The sequence below is a fragment of the Psammomys obesus genome, unplaced genomic scaffold (assembly GCF_907164565.1).
Source record: "Psammomys obesus unplaced genomic scaffold, mPsaObe1.curated_primary_1811, whole genome shotgun sequence".
NCBI classification, from domain to species: domain Eukaryota; kingdom Metazoa; phylum Chordata; class Mammalia; order Rodentia; family Muridae; genus Psammomys; species Psammomys obesus.
In genome coordinates this window covers 2,725,829-2,750,706 of record NW_026585689.1, presented here as the reverse complement: position 1 = coordinate 2,750,706, position 24,878 = coordinate 2,725,829, and the positions used below count along the sequence as shown (strand labels likewise).

General features: G+C 41.6%; 1 protein-coding gene across 1 annotated transcript in view; it reads right to left on the bottom strand.

The window, feature by feature from the left end:
• The window catches only part of Morc1 (MORC family CW-type zinc finger 1), a 169,052-nt gene that overhangs the window by 93,240 nt on the left and 50,934 nt on the right, over positions 1-24,878 (bottom strand). The window contains exons 10-13 of the mRNA XM_055593130.1: positions 17,057-17,136; positions 15,448-15,518; positions 12,905-12,969; positions 2,774-2,917 (exon numbers count right to left, since the gene is read on the bottom strand). Coding sequence (XP_055449105.1) covers positions 2,774-2,917; positions 12,905-12,969; positions 15,448-15,518; positions 17,057-17,136 — 360 coding nt within the window. The remainder of the gene's footprint in view (positions 1-2,773; positions 2,918-12,904; positions 12,970-15,447; positions 15,519-17,056; positions 17,137-24,878) is intronic.

Genomic DNA, 24,878 nt, shown 5'->3' with positions numbered 1-24,878 from the left:
AGAAGGACTTTGTAGCCAGAGATACCTGATAAAACAGGATCAGATGAAAGGGGAGGAGGTCCTCCCCAATCAGTGGACTTGGAAAGGGATAGGGAGGAGATGAGGGAGGGAGGGGAGGGTTTGGGAGGGAATGAAGGAGCAGATACAGCTGGGATACAGAGTTAATAAAATGTAACTAATAATAAAAAAAAGAAAAATTTAAAAAAAAAACAGCATGATGCTGACAGAAACAGACCTGTGTGCTAATAGAATAGAAACAAGCTCACACAATCACAGCCATCTAACTTATGACAAAGCTGTCAAAAACATACATTGCAGAAAAGACTGGTGCTCAGAAAAGAAATTCACAGAGGAGTGAAAGTAGACCCGTATCTCCCACCATGACCCCAAAATTAACTAAAAATGGATCAAAGGCCATCATGTAAGACCTGAAACGCTGCAACTGCTAGAGGGAGACAAGGAGCAAAAGACCTAAAACATATTAGCACAGGCATGGATTTTCTGATTGGGATTCCTATGGCATGTGAAATAACCCCAAGAACTGATGAATGAGATTACTGATTTAAAAAGCTTCTGCGTAACAAAGGCAACAATCACCAAGGTATAAAGAGAAAGCCTACACAGTGGGAGGAGTATTTGCCAGACAGGGAATTAATGCCCATGACACATAACTGTAAAAATTAAACACCATAAAGCCAAATCATACCATCAAGAGCGGAGTGAATGAACTAAAAGATCATTCTCAAAAGAATAAAGTCAAATTGCCAAGACATATTTGAAAAGGTGTTCAACATCATTAGCTATCAGGGAAATACAAATTAAAACTGCTTTGCGACTTTTTTTTTTTGTCTCATCCCAGAAAAAACAGCAATCAAGAAAAGGAAGGACAACAAACGCTGATAAGGGTGTGGTCCAAGAAGAACCCTATTCACTGCCGGCAGAAATGCAGACTCATGCTGTCAGTACAAAGGTTCCTCACAAAATTGAAAAGAGACGTACCCGGGACCCACCTCTCTATATTCATGGGCGTCTACCTAAAAGTTTCTGCATACACATCCCAGAGATGTTTGTACATCCGCGTTTACTGCTCTGTTAGTCAATATGCAAGGACATGGGATTGGCCCAACTGTTCATTAGTAGATGACTGGATAAAGAATATGCGCTCCATATATGAATTGAGATTTAATTCAGCCATAAAGAAAAATCTGACATGGGAGGAAAAAAATCCTACAATCAGAAATCATCATGCCAAGAGAAATTAGTCTCAGAAAAACAATCAGATCCTATTCTCTCTAGTTTTTATTTAAATTTATACGTATGAGTGTGTACTAAAAATGTATTTATAGGTCATAGAACTAGATAAAGAATCGTTAGAGGAAAGGAAGAGATCTTAGACCAGTCATGCAGATAACCTAGAACCCCTGCACAGATGTAGCCCATGGCAGTTCAGTGTCCAAGTGGGTTCCCTAGTAAAGGGAACAGGAACTGTCTCTGACATGAACTGATTGGCCTGCTCTTTGATCACCTCCCCCTGAGGGGGGAGCAGCCATACCAGGCCACAGAAGATGACAATGCAGCCACCCCTGATGAGACCTGACAGATGAGGATCAGAAAGAAGGGGAGGAAGACCTCCCCTCTCAGTGGACTGGGGGAGGGGCATGGGTGGAGAACAGGGAGGGAGGGAACTACAGGTGGGATACAAAGTGAATAAACTGTAATTAATAAAAATAAATTAAAACAAAACTGTAAAATAGAGCAGATGCAAGAGTACATCTGTAAGAAAGCAGAAAGGCAGACTCAGTAGGCAGGAGGAGGAGGAGGGGAATTTAGCTGGAAGGGGAAGAAAGCATGGTGAGGGCAGGGGGGCAAAGGAATGAATGAAAACAAAATATAATGCCACATATGTGTGAAGATGCCAGGATGAAACTGGTCACTTTGTACGTTAATCTTAAAATTGATAATAAAGAAATACTGTTTGCCCTTACTCTTGGTGCATAGCATTAAAGTGTACTCAAGCTCATCAGCACAAGACCTTGACCTTTCTGTCCACAGAGCTTAGAACAGGATACTGCAACACACGTGCTTTTTGCCTGAGCAATGAGTGACGAGTTGGTTCCCTGAGCACAAGGCAGCAATAAGACAAAGCTCCCGAGTTAATCTGCCACTCTTGGACATCTTACACGACTCTGTCCTTTTTTATGATGTCTTTGCCCTTTGTCCTTTTGGTTGTGAGACCAGCCTTTAATAGCCGGACCATCTTCCTATTCCTCTATGATGCCTTTGTAAGATGCCACGTAGCTGTCAAAGCCATTTGTGGAACTTCAACAGCAGAATATATTTTTCTAGATTCTAAACAGACTGGAGTTGTTTAGTAATATACATCCATGCAGGTAACTAACAAGATACAAGTTGAGAAATCTGTAACATGATTCCTTAGAAGATTAGCGTTTAGATTTTCTTTTCTCCGTTAACTTTTGTGGTTTTTTTTTAACTGGAAAATATCAGAAACCTAAAAAGATGGTATAAGGGATGGGAAGACATAGGGAAATGTACTGGAAACAATATATTTTCCACAATGTGATTTTCTTCTGAGAGCCAGCACACAGCTTCATGGTATTGTAAATTAGGCAGATTCCCTGCATGGTGAGAGGAAGGATGAACAGAGAATAGGACACTTACTGGTGTTATGATGAATCTACAGACAGAATTATGCAGACAGAAATAGACTGTGGCCTCCCTACCCTGCCTTTGAATCGAGAAACATTTTACTTACAAGGACTTCATTTTCAGTTGGGGACCAACCTTCTCGTGCATTTTGATCAAGCGGTTATTACTGTAAATGAACATTCCAGCTTGGCTTTGGTCTTCTATGTGCACTCCAAAGAACAGGGAGAGTGTTCTTGCCTTTCTTAGTGCCCTAGAATTTTATTTAGAAAGCTGTTTTAAAGTGATCAATTAAGGAAAATTATAAAATTTGTAAAATGTATAATAAACAAATTCAGAAGATAAATATCAAAAGAATGACCTATAACACACCAGGTATTTTACAAAACCTGGAGAGTATAGCTGATATTTATGTATAGCCAAGTATTCTGTATATGCAAATTACTACACGTCACGAACAAGCATTCACTCAAACACAAGTCTTCTCACTTAAATCTAAAAGGACCAGGAAAATCTCTGTTTACTGGTCTGACACATGTGTGACAACTGTAGCAGTCAGAGCAGTCAGGGTTCTCTGGAAGGACAGAACGTACAGGATGATTAGAAAGACTTACATGCCGTGGTCCAGCTAATCCAAAAATGGCTATCTACCAAAGGAAGGTTCAAAAAGTCATTACCTGATAGACTAAGGTTAGAGGGAAGGGGAGGAGGACCTCCCTTTTCAGTGGACTGGGAGAGGAACATAGGTAGGAAAGACAGAGGGTAGGGTTGGGAGGGGAGGGAGGGAGGGAGGTACAGGGGGGATACAAAGTGAATAAACTATAATTAATAAAAATAATTAATAAAAAAAGCTAAAAAAAAAGTCATTAGTTGTTTGGTTCGTAAAGCTCGAAGTCTCCGCTAGTCTTCAGTATACATCAGAATCCCAAAAAGTAAACTCTAATGCCAGTGAAGGAATGGATTTGCCAGCAAGAATGACAGGAAGGCAAAGAGCAAGATTCCTTCTTCCATGTTCTTTACATAAGCTGCGCAGGTTAAAGGTGGACCTTCCCAACCACGGAAGACTGGGATTAAAAGTGGGTCTCTGAATCCAAATGAAGAAAAACTCCCTTACAGGTTCACCAAGGAGCTTGGATTTTAGTTAACTCCAAGTAGAATCAGGTTGACCGCCAAGAACAGCCATCAGAGTCCACCCCTTGTCAACCTGACACACAATTATACCTCCTATGTCATACTTAATTCCCAATGAAAACAATAACCAGGTCACAATTATACCTATCATGATAGAACTATCCCGCTTACAATCACAAATGCATTATATATTTAACTAGGTCATAATTATACCTAACATGATAGAACTATCCCATGCGCAAGTACAAACACATTATAAGTTTTAGAACAGGTGGCACTATCTCTTGAAGGGCATTCTTTTAGTATCTCAATTTACATACGATAACCACTAATATTCTCTGAATTGATGAAGTGTTACATGATAAAAATATTGAGGGCGAAAACAAATATTTGCACAAACACATTCTTAACAAGATATGACAGAAAAACCCATGTTGATTATAACCCCCATTTCTGCAACTGGTCACGTGGCAATAACTGATATTTATAACTACCATCCTATGGTACCCACTCTGTATTTCTTCCACCCTCAGAAAGCACTTTTCCTGGAGGAGTGATCCTTACCCTCATTCCTGATGTGTCTGTACCCTTTGTAATCCTGCCTGCATTAGGTTGTTGTAGTTTCCTCCTGACTTTAATTACAGGACATGTTAGTACCAAGATATGCCCTAAAGGATCTCCTGCAGTCCGGACATGATCTTTATTACCTCCATTGTAGAGAAGCAACCCAATGTCCCCTTGGTGATCTGGATCAATAATCCCTTTTAACACTGTTATTCCTTTCTTAGCCTGTTTGTTTCTGGGCATCAGAAGCCAAAAGTGGCCAGGGGTGAGTTTGAGCTTTCAGTTCAATGAAGTATTTGTTGTATCTCCTGGCAGGACAGCTTTCCACTCTGAAACCAAAACATCTAGGCCGGCAGAACATAAGGTCATAGGAACAGGACCTTATGGGTCACTAGGGGTGATAATGAGTGGAATTCCCTTTTCCACCCCATTGATTCCTGGACCTGTGGATCCTGACTATGGAAGAAACTGGACTATAAACTGGACACTGATATATATCCTGCTTTCTGGAGAAACTTGCTCCAGCCTTCCAGGCTGTTGCCACCTAATTGGCACTGAAACTGTATCTTCAAGAGTCCATTTCATCTTTCTACAGCTGTTTCAGCATGATGCGGAACATGGTAAGACAAAGCGTATTTCATGACTGCGGTGCCCACTCTTGCACTTCTCTGGCTATGAAGTGAGTTCCTTGGTCAGAAGCAACGCTGTGTGGAATACCATGACTGTAGATAAGGTATTCCTGCAGTCTATGGATGGTGGCTTTGGCAGAAGCATTATGTGCAGGAAAGGCAAATCTAAGGAGAATAAGTATCTACTTTAGTAAAGTATTGCTCTTTCCATGGAGGAAATGCTTCAATGCCAACCTGCCACCAGCTCGCTGTCTGGTTACCCGGGGGAATGGTGACATACCTAGGGCTCAGTGCTTATGTCTGCTGTTGGCAGATCTGGCACTGAGCAGCAGCTGTAGCCAGGTCAGCCTTGGTGAGGGGAAAGTCCATGTTGTTGAGCCCATTCATAACTCCATCTGTGCTAGGGGCCACTTTGCTCATGGGCCCCTGGCTTGATGACTGTGATGGCCATGGAAAGATCTAGGCTGATCACAGAACAGGTTACTGTATCTACTTAACTGTTGAACTCCTCCCCTGCTGGCACACCATTTGATGAGTATTTACATGAGACACAAATATCATCACATCCGTTACTCATTTGCAGAGATCTGTCCACATACTTCTCTGGATATCTTTCTCACCAATTTTCCATCATGCTCTTTTCAAGTCCCTGTCTATCCACCCAATCCACCCACATGAATCAGTGAACAACTGCATATCTGACCATTTATCCTTCCAAACAAAACATATGACCATATGTATTGCCTGAAGTTCTGCCCACTGTGAAGATTTCCCTTGTGTCTTTCAGTGTTTTCCCAGAAAGGGGCTGTAATACTGCAGCTGTCTACTTCTGGATGGTGCCTGCATAACATGCAGAAACAGCAATAACTCAAGCCCTAGTCTCCCTTCCTCAGTCAACACATCACAGGGCACAACCCATGAGGCTATACTCTTGGCAGCAGAGGGCACTGAAACAGGAGTCAAAACCATAGGCATTTAGGCAACTTCTCCATGTAACCTGGCTGCGCCTTCAGGAACCTGCTCTGTCCAGATCACATATATACCGTTTCCATTTGATAATGGATTGCTGCTGAGAAAGTCCTATTTTATGGCACAGTGGTTCAGATAATACCCAGCTCATGATGAGCAGCTCGGACCACATGGTAACTTGGTGGCCCATTGTCAAACTTTCAGTTTCCATAAAGGCCCAATAGCAGGGCAAGAGCTGTCTCACAAAAGGAAAACAGTGTCTGCAGATGATGGTAGAGCCTTACTCCAAAATCCCAAAATTCTCTTTTGGGATTCACTTACAGGGGCCTGCCAAAGGCTCCAAACAGCATCCATATGACAGTGAAACCTCAAGCACCATCAGGTCTGCTGCTGGATTATATGGTCCAAGTGGCTAAGCAAGCTGCACCTGTTGAATATCCATCTCCTGTTCCAAGCCCCACTCAGAGATGGAAGCTTTCCAAGTCACTTGGTATATGGGATAGATTAAGAGGCCCACTAAATGGTGTGCTTCTTTCTTGGTGGTAGGAGAGGTCAGTGAAATAACCTATCCTTTACCTTAGAAGGAACTGTCTCCACATTCCCACATCTCTCGCCTCCTAAAAATTTCACTGAGGTAGAAAGTTTCTCAAATTTTGGTTTGATTTATTTGCCATCTGCTGATGCACTATGTATTGCCACCTCACACAAAGCAGTTGCTACCTCTGGTTCACTTTGTTCAATCAGCATGTCATCAATATGCTGTGACCCGATATAATATTTTGTGGAAGAGACAAATGATCATGATACGTTCAAACTAAGATATGATATGAAGGTGGAAAGTTAATATGTCCTTGAGGTCAAACTGTAAAGGTATACCTGATGGCCTTGCCACCTAAAATCAAACTTCTTCATGTGGTCCTTATGAACACGTACCAGAAAAAGGCATTTGCTAGACCAAAAGCTGAACACCATGTAGCAAGAGATGTGCTAATCTGTTCATGTAAGGAGATCATACTATGAATAGCAATTGCATTCAGAGTCACTATTTGACTGAGTTTTCAACAGCCAACCGTCTTTCTCCATAATCCATCCATCTTATGCTCTGGACATATAGGACTATGAGTTAAAGAAAGACATGGTGGCACCCACCAACCCTGCATTTTTCAAACACTTAACGGTAGCACTAATTTCTGTAGTTCATTCAGGGATGTGATACAGTTTTTGGTTCAACTACTCTCCTTGGCAGAGGCATCTCTAAAGGCTCCTTTTAACCTTTTCAACTCTAAGAGTCCTCACTCTTGGAAACAATGTTATAACTTATCTATCCCAATTACACATTCTATGACTGGGAAAATAATCACAGGATGAATTCAGAAACTTGTTGTACCTACTGTGAGTCAGACCACCAAAACTCCCATTAAATAATTGATCTCCGTAAGCCCGTACTTTTATCTATAAGGCCACAGTGTTTCTTGGGGTCTCCTGTTATCAGCATTAATTCAAAACCAGTATCCAACAGAACCAGAAAAGTCTGATTGTTTCCTTTCCCCACTGTACTGTTCCACTTGTTAAAATAAAAAAGAAAAAGGGAAAAAAAAGGTCCCCTGGGGAAGGACCAGAGAAAGGCTAACAGTACAACTCTTAGGTGTATCAGTAAGGTCCTCCCTCAGGGGAACCAAAGGGTACTGGCTCTGCAAACTGGCCCAAGTCTAGAAGCCAGCTCACCAGGCCAAGACTCCTTTTTGCCACAGTCCAATGGAACCTTTCTTTCATTTGAGAATTTTTCTGCTTATACAGACAAAACAAAATGCAGTAGGCCTCTCAATTCATTTCATGCCTAGAAACACCATGATTTATTAGCCGGGATCAAAGGTCCATATAAGTCATAAAAGTCACTCTCCCTGTGCTGAACGTTACGGGTCAGGCCATTATAGACATTGCCCATGCTGCCTGTTATGGTAACTATGATCACCTTGCCTTTGGCGATGCAGTGCTGCCACCTGGCCCCTGCTCCTTTAGGGCCCAATCAAGCCCACTCTTACTCATCCAACTGAGCAGCAGCATCTCCAACTATAAGCTCAAGAAAGGGGGCAACAACAGAGCTCTTCAAATGTGCTGTTGCTCCTCTCACCATTTTTCATCCTACAGGATTAGTGAAGGGGTGTCTTCTGGGCCTTCCATAGTAGAGGATTAGGCTTTACACCCACTCTAGCATTGCAATTTCCTTGAGCCTTAAAAAAATCCCTTCATCAACACTAAGCCAAAAGGATATCAGGAATCTCCAGCTCCTTTTCAGTAGGCCGTCTTTTGACAAATGCTTCAGCCAACCATCCAAACTTCTGACAACATTTTTTTAACTTCACCTCTTCCATATTAAACCTAGAATCTCTGTTCAGTGGTCCCAGTCAATACTCTCAGCTTGATCCAGTTTTATGTTCCTTCTACCATTATCCCAAGCCCTTAAAACCCACCCCCGCAATACTCCCCAGACTTGTATGGACATCAATCAGTAAACTCATTAAGCTCTTTAGTGGTGTAGCACACCTCCTCATGGACTACACACTTTCTAACTCCCCTTCAGGAGCCTCCTTGGTCTGGTTATAGGTCTGGAGGTAACTATTTGTGGGCCTTGAGGGACATCCATATTGTCTTGCCTGACATTCCTTCAGAGAAAGTCACTGCTCACTTAGAAGACAATAAAGAATTAATTTCTTTAGTCAGAGGTATAAAAGGTAGTATTTAAAGGTTGGGGGTATGTCTTCTGTTGAGGGTAGAAAGACTACTTCCTCAGGTGAAATAAACACTTGAACATCTGAGGATTTGAAGCTCTCAGCCTCAGCCCTCTCACACATCTCCATCCCACATCACAGGATCCCACTCTTTACCAGTCCATGCCCTTAGTTCAACCTCTGACACCCTCTGAGACGAGATCTGAACTTTCACTGTAATTCTCCCAAGCTTATAATGAAGAATTATCATTGATTTTCCATAACTTGAGCTCTGACTACCAGGGAGAAGATTCTCTTTCAGGGCACACTTAGAAACCTTTAGACTATTTATGCACATCTGGAGGTTGTCATCCTTCACCATATACTAAGATGTGAGAAGTTGCTTGATTTTATCTCAGAACTTATTCTTTTTCTTTGGCAGTTTATCTAGAGATGCTAGGAACAACTGATCAGCATCATCATTTTCCATATTTTTGCACAAATTGTCAAAAGTTTTATATATGGGGTCATCAAATCCATTGCCTCTCACAATTGATGAGTCAGGATAACCAAATGCATTTTTCTCCTTAAGTTTGTAAAATGATTCACACCATGGGCTTTAAGTATTCTTCAAGGTCCCAGAAGAGGCTTCAGTAATTGTAGGTGCTAACAATTTAAAAACTTTATTCCAGATACCTAAAATAAAATTATCTTTATATTTCTGTTGGTCTAGCACCAGTTCTGCTAAGATTCCAGTAGTTGTTCAGTCCACAAAGGCTGGGTGTCTCAGGATACATCAGAATCCCAAAGAAGTGGTCTCTAATGCCAGTGAAGGAATGGATTTGCCAGCACAAGTGAGAGCAAGCAAGCAAAGACAACAAGCCTCCTTCTTTCAATGGTCTTTATATAGGCTGCCAGCAGACATTGTGGCCCAGATTAAAGATGGATCTTTCTACTTGAAAAGTGGATCTTCCCACTTTAAATGATGTTCTTAAAAAGATAATTCCCTTGATGTCTCTGGCATGGACTCTGTTGCCCAATCTTTGATCACTTTCCCCTGGCAGAACAACCTTGCCAGCCCACAGAGGAAGAGGATCCAGGCAGTCGTGATGAGAGTTGGCAGTCTGATAGTAGAGGAGGAGGACTCCCCCCTTCAGTGGACTAGGAGAGAAGAATAGGGGAGGGAAGGGAAGGGAGGATGTGACTGGGAGGAGATGAGGGAGGGGACTACAATCGAGGTATAAAGTGATTAAATTGCTAAAAAAAATTTACCTTATAGGTGGACCCAGCCACTTGGATTTTAATTAATTCCAGATGTAGTCAAGTTGACAACCAAGAACAGCCATCACAACAGTATTATTGAAAAATGGTAACTTGGCTCTTAAAAAAAATGTTTCTGGCACTATATATGTTTCCCACTTGCAGTGTGTTCTCAAATTCCTAAATAACCTATGTAGATCAAACTGGGCCAAAAAAATATATTCTCTTGCTTTCTCCCTCACATATGCCAAAACTCTAAAGATAAATGATAAAGTGAATTTACATGAACAACAAATAGACTAGACCCTACTAGTTTGTTGTTGTTATTTCTCTATCCCTGTACGTAATTTTTTAAAACTTTTCTATTAAGTGTTAAACCAAACAAAGAAACAAACAAAAAAGTGAGAAACTGCAGCATGCAATACAGACAGCCATGGTAAAAAGAAGGTGCTAGAGCTGCAGGAAGCACCTGGATGCCATACACAGACTTGGCTCACGGTCACAGTAACTGGGCAGCCTTGAGCTACTTGAACACTGTGCCACACCTGCAACACGGGGATAACATCTACCTGGATGCGGGATATGGGGAACAGGAAGAGATGACTTTAGGAATGAATTTGAGATGATAAGAGGTATAAAAATCTTCTTTTATCAGCTACAAATAGGATCTTTCCCCCGTTCTCACAGGTTGACCTGATAACACAGGTATTATATCATACTAAATGCATATACACCTCGTGCAATATACAGATCATGGCTTTTCTCAACAATCTCTGCTTAACCATGACATCCCAATTCTCCAACACATTCGGGTACTGAAAACAAGGGGTCCCAAAAGAGGCCTTTAAAAGATATTACATCTTGGGCTGGAGAGAGAACTTCCACTTCCAGAGGACCCAAGTGCATTTCCCAGCAACCGCACAGGACAGCTCCCAATCACTTGTGACTCCAGTTACCAGCGATCCAACACTCTCCACTGGAGAGCATCTGTGGGCACCTGCGTACACACGGGTGGATGTGCACACAAACACACACACCCTCTCTCTCTCAAGCATCTATTGAATAAAATATACATTAAGTATCCGAAAAGGGAAGACACTGAATGAATAGCGAGTGCATCAAAGGGAAACTGTATCGGGACACACTGGTATACAACAGTCTGTTCTTCAGAAGAATTATCAGCAGGGGTGCCAGTGGGATGGCTTGGTGGGTAAAGGCTCTTGCAATAAAGCCTGATGACCTAAACTTGATTTCCAGGAACCCACACGGTGGAAGTAGAGAACAGATGTCTGCAAGTTGTCCTCTGACCTCTACACACATGCAAACATGCACACACAGACAAAATAAAAATGTAATAAAAAAAATACCATTAACTGCGATTATTTTTAGATAGCAGGGAGCGATAGCCCCACCAGCAGCTGGAAGCGGACCTCATCAAATAATAAATGATAGTAAGGAGTTCAGGAGCCCTGGGTATGCTGTCTAGTTTTATGTCAACTTGACACAAGCTGGAGTCACTGGAGAGGGGCGAGCCTCAATTGACAAAACGATTTAAAAAGATCAGGCTATATTCAGGCCTGTGGGGTATTCAGTGATTGACGTGGGAGGGTCCAGCCCATTGTGGTTGAGGCCATCCTTGAGCTGGTAGTGAAAGCAGGATGAGCAAGCCAGTAAGCAGCACTCCTCCATGGCCTCTGCATCACCTCCTGCTCCCAGGTTTCTGCCCTGTTTGAGTTTCGGCCCTGACTTCCTTCAGTGATGGATTACAATGTGAAAGTGTAAGCCAAATAAACCCTTTCTTCCTTCGCCCCCCCCAAAAAATGGTAAGGGACATTACTCTATGGTAAGGGACATTCTGACTGTCCAGAGAATTAAGAGCGCCAGGTGTGGTGGCATACACCTTTAATCCCAGAACTCAGGAAGCACAGGCTAGTGGATCCCCGTGAGTCTGAGAACAGCCTAGTCTACATGGTGAGTTCTAGGCCAGCAAGGGGCTCCATATCGAGATTCTCTCCAAAACAAAATTAACACAGAATTTTCATAATTCATAATAATGACATAATGCATTATTTGTGTGCTAAATTTTAAGTTTAATTTAAAAATTAGCTCTCTCCTATAAAATCATTCAAGGCAACTGCCTTTATTGCCAGTACAGGTTAATTTTAATGCATTACACTACAGCTGGAAATAAGTTATCAACAAAATTTTTCTTCCTGAGGTCTAGATATGTTAGAGTTTTCAGCAGAAATTTCTATGAAATTTAAATAATTTTGGTAAATGAATTAGTAACATCCTAAATTTACTCTTGACATCTGTATAATTTACATGTTAAGCTTATGTTTAAAGTTGTAACTATATGACCAAAATGATGCTGAAAACTAATCACTGCCCCCTAAAAAGAATTTTCTCAAAGACGTCAGTTTTCAAAGTCTGACTTGGTTTATACAGCAGTTGTTGGTTTTTATTTTTGTTTGTTTGATTTTTGTTTTTTATTTAACTTACTCAGCATCTGAGTCGGCAAACAAGTTAAACTTACAAACATAAATATTTGTTTTATAAGATAACCTTGCCATTTTCATTTTAAATACATATAAGTGACACATTCCTTCAAGCGTTATTTCTTATCTTAAATTTTAAGCTCTAGAGTAAATGACAGATGACAGAGGGACCATGAAGCTGTTGTATGAACTCCTGCTCGGGTCTCTTCATATTGATATCTTCATAAAGTCTAAACTGCCAGATTCTGAGAGGTTTTCTGGCTTGTTTTCACCATTATATAGTCACAAATGTACACGTCAATAAACACTCTGCCAGTGTTTTACAACATGTGTCTTGGGTGGGGAAGCCTCATCACGCTAAGATTTACCATCATAATACATCATACTCTAACAAATGTAATAACTACCAAATCTGCCCACTTAGGAACACAAATTTGACCCAGTTCCGGGGTCCTGATAAACAGAAAGCCTTAGGCCTTACCTCTGTTTCTGGAGAAGATTTTTATGCTTTCTCTCCACATCTTCCAAAGCTTTCTGTAATAAATCCTGGAGAAGAATATTTGGTTTAGTGGAAACATAAGGACATTGGACTGGTGCCAACTGAGCTGATACCCTGTTATCAGAAGGTTCAGGGGCAGCAGTGACAGCTCATCTTATCTAACGCAGTTCTCAAGGTAGAAACCCAACAGGCACCCAGCACTAGGTTACGTTCCAGTGTTTCCAGAATATACCCTAAGCTCAAATCTATCATTCTCTTTTTGTACAGTCTAAGATGGCCCCTTCACCTTCATTTTACATCCTATATGGCAGAAGGGTTTTGACACAAACTACGTGAAAACTTGAGTGAGTTATTCAATGCATACGGGCTCTGACTTTTGTCTGAGGGAACAGGAATTCTACATTTTGCAGTCAGTGAGGCATATTTCAAGGGGGAAAAAGGAATAATAATTTTTGTCAGTAGACCTTCTCAGTACGTCTCCTTATCAAATTCTAGACTAAAACTTCCCAAATGTTCTGTTTACAGGTTCCCTGGGATTTTTCTTTTCAGAGTGCTCTAAAGCGAGACCCCAGCCTTTCCTTCTTTTAATCTGATGCGTTAGCTTATTCCCTCCCTTATCTCTGGTATGTTTCCATTCCCTCTAATTAGGCTGAAAAGGACAAATTCGTTACTACTGTTAGACTTTTATAGGGACTACTTGGGAAGACAAAGGCATCAGTGGGAGTCAGAGGGGTACAAGATAGGGCACGGGAGGTGAATGTGATCAAAATGCATTCTATGCATATATGTAAATGTTATGATGAGGCTCCGTGTATGTGACATATGCTAACTTAAACCGTTTAAAAATAAAGAATAGACATTTAAAGAGCTCCATGCATCACATATGACCAATGGCCTCTCGTGATGGTGGCCATCTTGATGGCTGAATCACTAGTAGAACACCACTTTTACTATCTTTCAAGTAAAAAAATGGGCAGGGGTGGGTAGAGTACAAAAATTTTTCATATTAAGCTTCCTAAAAGCATGTTATGAGGTCAAAAGTTCAGAAGTTCAGGTCACTCCCCTTTGCTTTCTTCTCTGCATTAAAGTAGCCAGGGCACTTTACAGCTACAAAGCAAGCTGGCCAAGGACAGCCCACCCTTCCTGGGATAGCATTCAGAACAGAGAAATGGCACAGGGAAGCAAAACCCTGACCCATGAGAGTCTGTTTTTCCCAGCTTTCATATACAGAAGGCAAAGGGCATTGATAATCTTAGAAACAAAAATAAAAAAGCTTATATTACAAAAAAAAAAAAAAACAATAAAAATGAGTTGTTTACTTTCTCCTTTAAAATGATAACAAGAACATAAGACTCATGAGAAAGCCATGATTATGCTTTGCCTGAGGCATTAACACATACCAGTCTCTGATTTCGTCCCTTCTATGTAACCTATAGACCACAGACTTTCTTAGACAAGTCCCTGGGTTTCAGAGCTAAGGCCAAGTCATTGCAAAATTTACTTATTTTTTTTTTTGATAATTTATTTTTACAGCATTGGTTAGTGTTTTGCCTGCGCATATGTCTGTGTGAGGGTCTCATATCCCCTTGAACTGGAATTGCAGACAGGTGTGAGCTGCCGTGTGGGTGCTGCGAACTGAACTTGGGTCCTCTGGAAGAGCATCCAGTACTCTTAACTGATACACCATCTCTCTAGCCCAAAGATTTACTTATTTAACATGTAGAAGAGGCAAAAGGGAAGGTGAAAGGCAGAGAGTTCTCTCCCCATTCGAGTTCATCTCTTTGCACACAAACAAATAGATGTAGTACTTAATGAATCATGACAGTGGAGGTGTTATGCCATGGTTTTGGTAAAAGCAGAATTCCAGTGCGTATCTTGCAGCCATATTCTTCTTCTGTTAGCTGCAGTATGCTATAATTAATAATTATAGTTCTTTATAATGTGCCTTACTGGTGGGCATATTACAAGGATGGCAGAGCTTGTTTATGAACTGTGTGAACCGAATCACAAGAAAAGAGCTTTGTAAGCTGGAAGCATTGTGATTAGTATTCATAATTATGGTCTATGATTCCTAGCACTGGGGAGAAGGATTGTTTATTAGCGCTCTTCTTGCTTTCTCCATTTATCTGGGTCCATGGAGAACTATAATTTGAATAGATATTTTTGAGGATGCTTCATAAGGCTAGATATTTTTCTGCTATCCTTTTATTATTTTATCTTTTCCTTGTACTGACTTCCTTTTCATTTTAACAGAAATTGGCTGTAAAGCTCTTTTGCCCTGCTCCAAATTCACCACAGATTCTGCTCACCTTTGCTTCACCCCAGCCTTCCCCCTTCTCACTGGGTTTCCTCTCCTCTCTCTGTACCCACCTCATCTGTTTACCTGTGCTAAAATCACCTTCATCTCCTGAGCTTGTCCGTGTTTAAGAGTATAGAAGGTCCATGATCAGAGACAACTATGCAAAGGGGGGAGGGGGGAGCTAGTGGCGTCGCTTGCCACTGAGGATGACTTTTGCATGTCCTACCTTGGCAGAAGACAAATAAATTCTGTCGGGCTGGTTTACCTCAACTTGCACTTCTTTAAACGTGAGTTCAGCTGGGAGCAAAAACACAGCAGTTACAACACATACAGATTCTTCCAAGCTATTTCTAAGCACATGTTTTCTGCACTTGTAGCCATGATCACTGGGAATGTCAGACAGGCCACAGTCTGAAAACCTTCTGTTCCTCTCAGAGCTCTTGTTCATTTTAAGGCTTCTATTTGAGGTAGACGGAAGATGTTGCTGTAGGCAAGGGTGCCTTCTCTGCAAGCATCATGATCTGAGTCTGAATTCCAACCATGAACATAAAAAGCAGGGCAAGGCTGCACGTGTATGCAACCCCAACACTGTGGGGTAGGGACAAGCAGATCTAGAAGGCTCGCTGTCCAACCAACCAAGTTCAATTGGAAAAGAGAATGTATCTTCCCAAAGAGAGGCAGTGTTCATCTTCAACATGAGCTTCCACAGCATCATGGCATCCAGGGTTTCTAATGAAGCCATTAATTCTTAATATCTTGGGGATTGTGCTGGATAACTTTGTGTCAACGTGGCACAAGCTACAGTTATCTGAGAGGAGGGAAGCTCAATTGAAAAATATCTCCAAAAAGTTGGGCTGCAGAAAAGCCCAATTAGTGGTTCATGTGAGAGGACCAATCCCATTTTGGGTGGTGCCATCCCTGGGAAGGTTGTCCTAGAACCTATAAGAAAACAAGGACCATGTATGGATATAACCTAGAACCTTTACTCTGACAAAGCTCGTGGTAGCTCAATAACCAATTGGTTTCCCATAGTAAGGGGAACAGGGACTATCTCTGACAGGAACTCAATGGCAGGCTCTTTGACTCCCCACCCCCCAAGGGAGGAACAGTTCTGCTAGGCCACAGAGGAGGACTTTGCAGCCAGCCCTGAAGATACCTGATAAAACAGGGCCAGATGAAAGGGGAGGAGATTCTCCCCATTCCGTGGACTTGGAAAGGGGCAGGGAGAAGCTGAAGGAGGGAGGGTGGGATTGGGAGGGAATAAGGGAGCGGGATACAGCTGGGATACAGAGCTAATAAAATGTAACTAATAATAACAAACAATAAAAAATTTAAAAAAAAAATAAAAGAAAACAGGCTGAGCAAGCCATAAGGGGCAAGCTAAGGGGTACCCCCTTCATGGCCTCTGCATCAGCTCCTGCCTCCAGGTTTCTGCCCTGCTTGAGTTCCTCAACTCACTGCTTTTGATGATGAACTGTTAAGTGGAAAATGAATGAGATAAAGTCTTTCCTCTCCAAGTTGTTTTTGGTGTTTCATCATAATAACTCTATCTAGCACAGGGATAATACTTAAGATACTACATAAATTATAGGTCAGTGAGATGGCTTAGTGTGCATACACAAGGCAGAGAGTAAATTTGAAAAAGATATTAAATTATATCATAATTTAAAACTAGAAATATTCAGTGTAGTTTAAGTTCCAGAGATGGGAGCTCTATTTGGCTGACAGTGACAGTGCCCACAATTCCTAGAGCAGTGTTTTCTGAGAATGAGTGCTTGACTAGCATTTGCTTAGTGGATAAACCATTAATGGTTTGGCTGTAGAAACGCACATACCCGTCTTCACTGCTTCTTCTGCTTTTTTAACTTCAGTTTTAAACTTCCCTTTGAAAGAAGAGGTAGTATATTCATACTTCCTGGAAAAAAGAGAAGAGCACAATCAAGTCAGATTACCATTTTAAAGAGTATTAATAAGAGAGTATTCCTCAGTAAGAGTAACACTATATACTCCAGAGATATGCAGTTATTAAGAAAGGAAGATTCACCGAGGAAGTTCCCTCTGGCTGGTGCATTAGCAGGCTACACACCTAAATCACCTACCTTTTAATACACGGTACTTGAAGCTCAGAAAATTCACAGCCAGGAAACCATGAGTCAAGGATGAGATAAAACCTCTTCCCACACGTGTTCACTTCCATATGTAGAACAGGAGACCTCTCAAAAGGGGACACAAGATCATCCAGCTGCTCCACTGTCCAAGTTTCTGGTTAATATACATAATCCTCTCACTCAGATCACTGACATTGGATAAATGGCTTCTCCCGGTCCCCAAGCAATTATCTTCACCAGAAATATTCAGGAAAACACATAAAATGTCATTTTGACCTACTAAAAAGCCCCACTTTCTACTGTGTTAAGAATCTTTTTTTAAGGTCCATTGTTTGAGTGACAGCAAACAGAAAATATATGTATATACCTATATATCTATGAATTAAAGGAAAAACAAAGCAGGAGTAAGATGGGGGCACATTTCCAAGAGTTGTTAATCAAGGAGGCTCCAGAAAACCTAAAAAAAAAAAAAAAAAAAAATACAGGCAATTCACCTGTATTTGTGGTGGTGGTGACAGTGGCAGCACTGCCTTTAATCCTAGCACCAAGGAAACAGAGGCAGACAGATCCCTATAAGCTTGAGTCCATGACAGACATGGCTGTGTTGCACAGAGAAACCCTGTCTCAAAAAACAATAACAACCAAACATACCAAAAAAACCAACCAAACAAAACTCTATAGACAGTTTTGTTTATAAACTAACTCTGTTAGTTTCCTACAGAACAAGGTGCTAAGACCCTGACACATGCTTTAGTCACAGGACATTGAGAAAGCAAGAGGGAACTGGCCTTCACTGTGCTGGAAGGTGCTTAAGGCAGGCTTCTAGGAAAAATTATTGTCACTAGTCACACAGCTGGAGACTCCAGCTGGGCAAGATGAGGCCACTCAACCTGGCTAAAAAGCCTTATAGGCCCTAGTGGGAAAGCTGCTGCAGTTATTTTGCTAAATGGACATGACATGGCTGTCAAACTACCTTCTAAAGAGGTTATGTTTGTTGCTGGAGAGGTTGTGGAGAAAAGGGAACCCTCCTCCATTGCTGGTGGGAATGTAAACTTATACAACCACCTTGGAAATCAACCTGGCGCTTTTCAGACAATTAGGAATAGCACTTCCTCAAGATCCAGCTATACCACTCCTAGTCACATATCCAAAAGAAGCTCAAGTACACAACAAGGACATTTGCTCAACCATGTTCATAGCAGCTTTAATCATAATAGCCAGAATCTGGAAACAACACACATGTCCTTCAACGGAGGAATGAATACAGAAAATGTGGTACTTTTACACAATGGAATACTACTCAGCAATTAAAAACAAGGAAATCATAAAATTTGTAGGCAAATGGTGGGATCTAGAAAAGATCATGCTGAGTGAGGTATCCCAGGAGCAGAAAGAAACACATGGTATATACTCACTTATATAGACCTCTAAGATAGGATAAACATACTGAAATCTATACACCTAAAGAAGATAAACAAGGACGGACCCTGGGTAAGAGGATCAATCCTCACTTAGAAAGACAAATGGGATGGACATGGGAAGGAGGAGAAAACAAGTAACAGGACAGGAGCCTACCACAGAGGGCCTCTGAAAGACTATCAGTATATCACAGCAGACGCAGAGACTCATAACCAAACCTTGGGCAGAGTGCAGGGAATCATATAATAAATGGAGGAGTTAATATGACTGGGAGAGGACAGGAGCTCCACAAGGACAAAATATATCAGGGCACAGGGGTCCTCTATGAAACTGTTTCTCCAACTAAGGACCATGTATGGATACACCCTAGAACCCCTGATCAGATGTAGACCATGGTAGCTCAGTATCCAAGTGGGTACCCTATTAAGGGGAACAGCAACTATTTCTGACATGAACACAATAACTGGCTCCTTTACTTCTCCCCACCCCACCCCCGAGGGAGGAACAGCCTTGCTAGGCCACAGAGGAGGACATGGCAGCCATTTCTGAAGATACCTGATAAGCTAGGGTCAGATGGAAGGGGAGGAGGACCTCCCCTAGCAGTGGACTTGAAAAGGGGCAGGAAGGAGAAGAGGGGGAGAGGGTGGGATTGGGAGGGAATGAGGGAGGGAGCTACGGCTGAGATACAATGTAAATAACCTGTGATTAATATAAAAAAACAAAAATTAATTATAAAAAAAGATATGTTTGTGCTCACAGAACAGTGCTACTGTCTGCTTTGGCCAGATAAGATTTTCTGCAGTAATCCAGAGACTGCAGAAGCTCACAACTTGTCTAAGCACATAGAATGAATGACTTTGAATGACAAGACATAAGTGGCCCGTGCATAGCACTACCTCCAAGACTTGGGGAACATTGGAGAAAAGAACCATAAAGAGTGTAAGAGCAGAAGAAATTGGGTGGAGGAAACAGTGTGCACAGTAGCTTCCAGGCAGGACATGGCAGCTGCACTCTTGAAGGCACAGCGGCTGTGGTTAAATGGTAAGAGCTGTACAAGATCAGATCCATCAGCATCCTGTCATAGACAAGGTAGGTGTTCACAAGGGCTCGCCCCCTCCCTGACAACAGCTGATGGAGGGCGAGCTGGTTAGTTGTCCATCAAGTTGACACAAGCCATGGTCACCTGGAAGGAAGAACTTCAACAGATTAGCCAATGATCGTGTCTGTGAATCTATTCTGGATTGGTGATTCATGTGGGAGGACCCATTGCACTGTGAGTGGGACTGCCCCTGCTCGGGTGGTCCTGGATATTATTACAAGAAAGCAGGCTGAGCAAGCCAGTAAGCAGCCTTCCTCCTTGGCTCCGGCTTTACTCCTTGCCTCCTGTTTCCTGCTTTGAGCCGCTGCACTGACTTCCCCTCAGGGCAAACTAGAAGTATAAAATACAATAAACCCTTTCTTCCCCCACACTGCTTATGGTCATGGTACTTATCTCAGCAAGAGCAAAGGACAAGAAAGACATTTTCATCATTTTGCATAAACAAGGTTCCACCCATGGTCCTCTAAATAACCAGAATGAAGTATATTCCCCAACCCACCTCTCTCTCTCTCATACATACACACACACACACACAGTGAGAGAGAGAGAGAGAGAGAGAGAGAGAGAGAGGAGGGGCTGAATGAGAAGAGGGAGGGGATAAAGAGAAGACAAGAGAAAGTAATAAAGATGAACATGATTGAAATACATCATGTTCATGTATGAAGATGTGATAAACAAAACTTATTTTCAGGGATGAAGAGATGGCTCAATGGTTAAGAGCACTGGCTGTTCTTTCAGAGGTCCTGAGTTCAAACCCCAACAACCACATGGTGGCTCATGACCATCTATAATAGGATCTGATGCCCACTTTTGTCATACAGGCAAACATGCAACTAGACCACTCATATATATAAATAAATAAATATCTAAAAATAATAAAAATAAAGCTTATTATTATTACAAATAATATATACTAATAAAAACCTCAAAGTGGAAAAGCTTTGTGAAATAGGTCACCTTTTTCCATACAGGATCCTTGGAAACTGGCTCTTAAAGTTTGGCTTAAATCATCATGGGAAGAAACATTCTAGAGTATTAGGCTCAAGAAAGCCCAAAGCACTACAACCTCACAGAAGCTCAACAGTTACTCAACATCTCATTTAGAAAGGCATGGCACAGCTAATTCTATGTGTCAACATGACTGGGCCACAAGCTGCCCTGAGAGTTGGTAAAATATTATGTGCAAGTGTGTCTGGGAATGTGTTCCTGGAGGAGATGAGCATCTGAAGGGGCAGACCAACAAAAACAATCCTTTCTCATCAGTGTGTATGAACATGGCCCAGTCCTTGAGGGTAGCAAAAGCACAAAAAGAAGGTAGGCTAACCCAAGCTCAGCTTGAGCTAGGACACCAACTCTTGTCTGAAAATATCAGAACCTCAGGTCCTGGACCTGCATGTGCTCTGACTACCTACTCTTTCCCTGCCAGGGTCCTTAAGCCTTTGGACTCAGACTATCAGGCCTATGGATTCAGGCTGAGCTATATACTGTGGTGTTGCTGGGCTGACAGTATGCAACTACGGATGATAGGGTGTCCGGAAATCTACACACAGGCAACTTAAATCTCACATAGAGTCCCTGACTCTGTGTTCGAGGTTCTGTTTCTCTGGAGAATTCTGACTGATAAAGTCACCATCAGTCAAACATACTCAAAAGCAGAGCTCATAAGCTGAAGTGCAAGCTGTCCTAAGTGTGCGGCAACACAGGCGGACTACAGCATGTGGGCCAAACTGAGCCGCTGACTCCTTCTGAGACAGCCTCTCATCTATTTGGCCATGTGGGGGAGAGGGGGCGGTTAAATTAAAAGAATATGCAAGTGTGTCTATGTACTTACTAACACGCTTCCTGCAGAATAGCCTGGCAACCCAGGCTTTAATTACAACAGCCTTTACATGGCGGTGTTCCGACATTTAAAAAGTACTTTAAAGATTTTTTTTTTTTTATGTATTGGTATATGTCTGTGTATGTGTCATCTGTGTGGGGGTGCCTGCAGAAGCCAAAAGAAGGTATCAAATCCCCTGATGTTAGAGTTAGCAGGCAGTTGTGCGCCTCTGAGTGGTCAGAGCTGAACTCAGGTCCTCTGAAATTAGCAGCAAGATCTCTAACATACTAAGCTATCTCTCCAGCTCCATATACTAATTTTAAACAACGTAGGCAAAAATGCAAATTCTTCACTGATTGTGGATACCAACAGGTCACACATCAACTAAAAGGTTGGCAGCTACAGTCTGTTTACAGTTTATTGAGAAGTCTTTTCCATTGTCTTAACAGAGGCAGTATAGATGTACACAAGACACGACAGCTTCATGAACAAATGAACATGTACTGGCCTTCCCAGAGTCTTTCTGCCTGGGTTCAAGACAATATATATTCCTTATAGTAATGTAAGGTTGAGCCAATGGCCTTTGCAGCAACTGCATTTCATCATCTGTAGTTGGGTGACAGCAATGGTTCCATTCTCATAGGGTTGTTACAAGAAGTAAACTTTAACACATTAAAGAACTTAGGACAATGTTGGTTCACAGTATATGTTGTTATTGTCTAATCCCTCTCGGGTATGTTTTAGAGAAGAAATACATTACGGATTGAAAAATGAATTGTTTTTCTTCTCATAATGTGAAAACCCTATAAAATTAGATGGGTGATTAACATAAGAAAGACTTTAAAAGTGACTGGACTGTGTGTTTGTTAGTTTTTTTGTCACCTAGACACAAGGCAGTCATCTGAGGGGGGGGGGATAACTTCAGCGAGAAAGTGCCTCCAGGAGATTGGGCTGCAGGCTGGCCTACAGGCAGTTTTTTCATTAGCGGTTGATGTGGGAGGGCTCAGCTCATGATGGGTGGTACAAGAAAGCAGACTGGGCAAGCTAAGAAGAGTGAGATAGTAACAGCACTTGTCCATGGCTTCTGCGTCCATTCCTACCTCCTGATTCCTGTCCTGTTTGAGTTCTGCCCTGACTTCCCTCAGTAACATATGGCTACCTGGATATGTAAATGAAACAATCCCTATTTCCCCAATTTGCTTTTGGTCATGGTGTTTTATCATAGCAACAGGAACCCTACCTAAGGCTAGTTGTGCAACTCAGTGGGAGAATGCTCAGTTACAATACCCAAGGACCTGGGATCTCCCTCAAGTACAATAAAAACAACACACAGCAACAGCAAAACCAAAAGGCATCCTGTATTCTTGCACCGCAGAGGTTTAATGGGAGTTTTATTCCCAGACCTAACTTTGTAGATCTCATTACTAACTTCAATGTCCATTTTGAGAGAAGAAACACATCTAAAATTGAAAGTGAAGTTGTAATAAGTCTGTTTCCTTGATTTTCTTTTACACTGAATATTGCTCATTCAAATCATAACCTTGGTGTAGTTCAAATTAATCTCCACTATGCTCAGAGAAAAGCAAACCTGAGTTTGAAGTCATACAATTATTGATGACCACATACTGAAATTATCATTTGCTTTTAAAAAATCAGGTTCTAATCATACACTTTATCTGATTTGAATCACGTTCACTTTAGGTCAAGTCATATTTTTGAATCAAAATGAAATTAAGGGGATATTGTTTAAACAATGAAGTTTTTTTCAAAGAATGTGAATTAAACTATTCAAGCCTTTTTTTTTTTTTTTTTTGTAGAAAGTAAAGGTGGCAGTAGAGGTGCCAACTGTGCATTAGTGCTTAATTTAAAACAACAGACCAGCACTGAGTGAAGTAACTGGATTCCAGACCATCTGCATAAATAACCTGATCCCAGACCATCAGCATCCTGGTCTACAACTTCAACTGCAGAACTATCTGTGACAATTTTAACAAACTCTGTGCATGCATTTCTAAAGGTTTAATGTAGCAAATCTATCTATTCTCATAACTGAAAGAAAGTTCAAATCTCCATTCCAGAAACAGAAGTCTCCACCACCCTGATACTTCTTATGCATATTCCCTACCCACCCCGACTCCCTGAAATGAAATCTTGAAGGAAGAGAGTTGGAGTGGTGCATCCACTAAAAGAGAGGAGAGGCACTCCCTCTAGCTCTTAGTTTCTCCGTTACTGCCCCCGAGACCACAGGATGTGTGGGGGTCCTGGGTCAGGCCTCTTATCTCAGTGGGTAGCACTTTTCTAATATCTAACTACCTCTGCCCACAACTCAAAGGTGAGGTGAAGGAAAAGCAGTTGTAGGGGCTACCTTGGCTGGCTTCTCTGAATATCCTCGAACAAAGCAGCAATGGGGAAAGGTCAGATATGGGTCTCTTCATTGTGAAAGCAGCCTAACACTGTCATACTGGGCTAGTTCTGTCTTCTGCTCAGCCATCCAAGGTCTGCCTCCCAGAATTCTACCAATCACATGGCATCCTTTCCTGTTTTCATTCAGGGTGTTCTTCCCCTCTATGGGAAAATCCTCAGCTCTATCAGTGGTCTCCTGGCAGATAGTTATTTCCTATGAAATAGATATTATCTCAGCAGCATGTATCCCTCCTAAAAGATCTCATTCTGGACTTCTCCATGTAGCCATGGTTGACTGACGCTGTGACTGTCTTGTTCTACAACTAAGGTCCATAACCATGTTTGGCAACCACATCACACTAGAAGATAAAACTGAGATTCTGGGTCAGTCAAAATGCCTATACGCTTTTTCATGTAAATCACTATCAGGCCTGTTTACATAATAGAGTTTTAAAAATCTAAAGGCTGGGGTGAAGAGATGGTTGCTAAATATGGTTATGCAATTAAGAGTACTGACTGATTAGTAGTGTTTGATTTCTTGAGTTCACTATATATTTTGGATATTAGCCCTTTGTCAGATGTAGGATTGGTGAAGATCTTTTCCCAGTATATAGACTGTCATTTCTTTCTATTGACAGTATCCTTTGACTTACAGAAGCTTTTCAGTTTCATGAGGTCTCATTTATTAATTGTGGATCTTAGAGCCTGAGCTGCTGGTGTTCTGTTTAGGAAGTTGTCTCCTGTGCCAATGAGGTCAAGGCTCTTCCCTACTTTCTCTTCTAATAGAGTTAGTGTATCTGGTATTATTG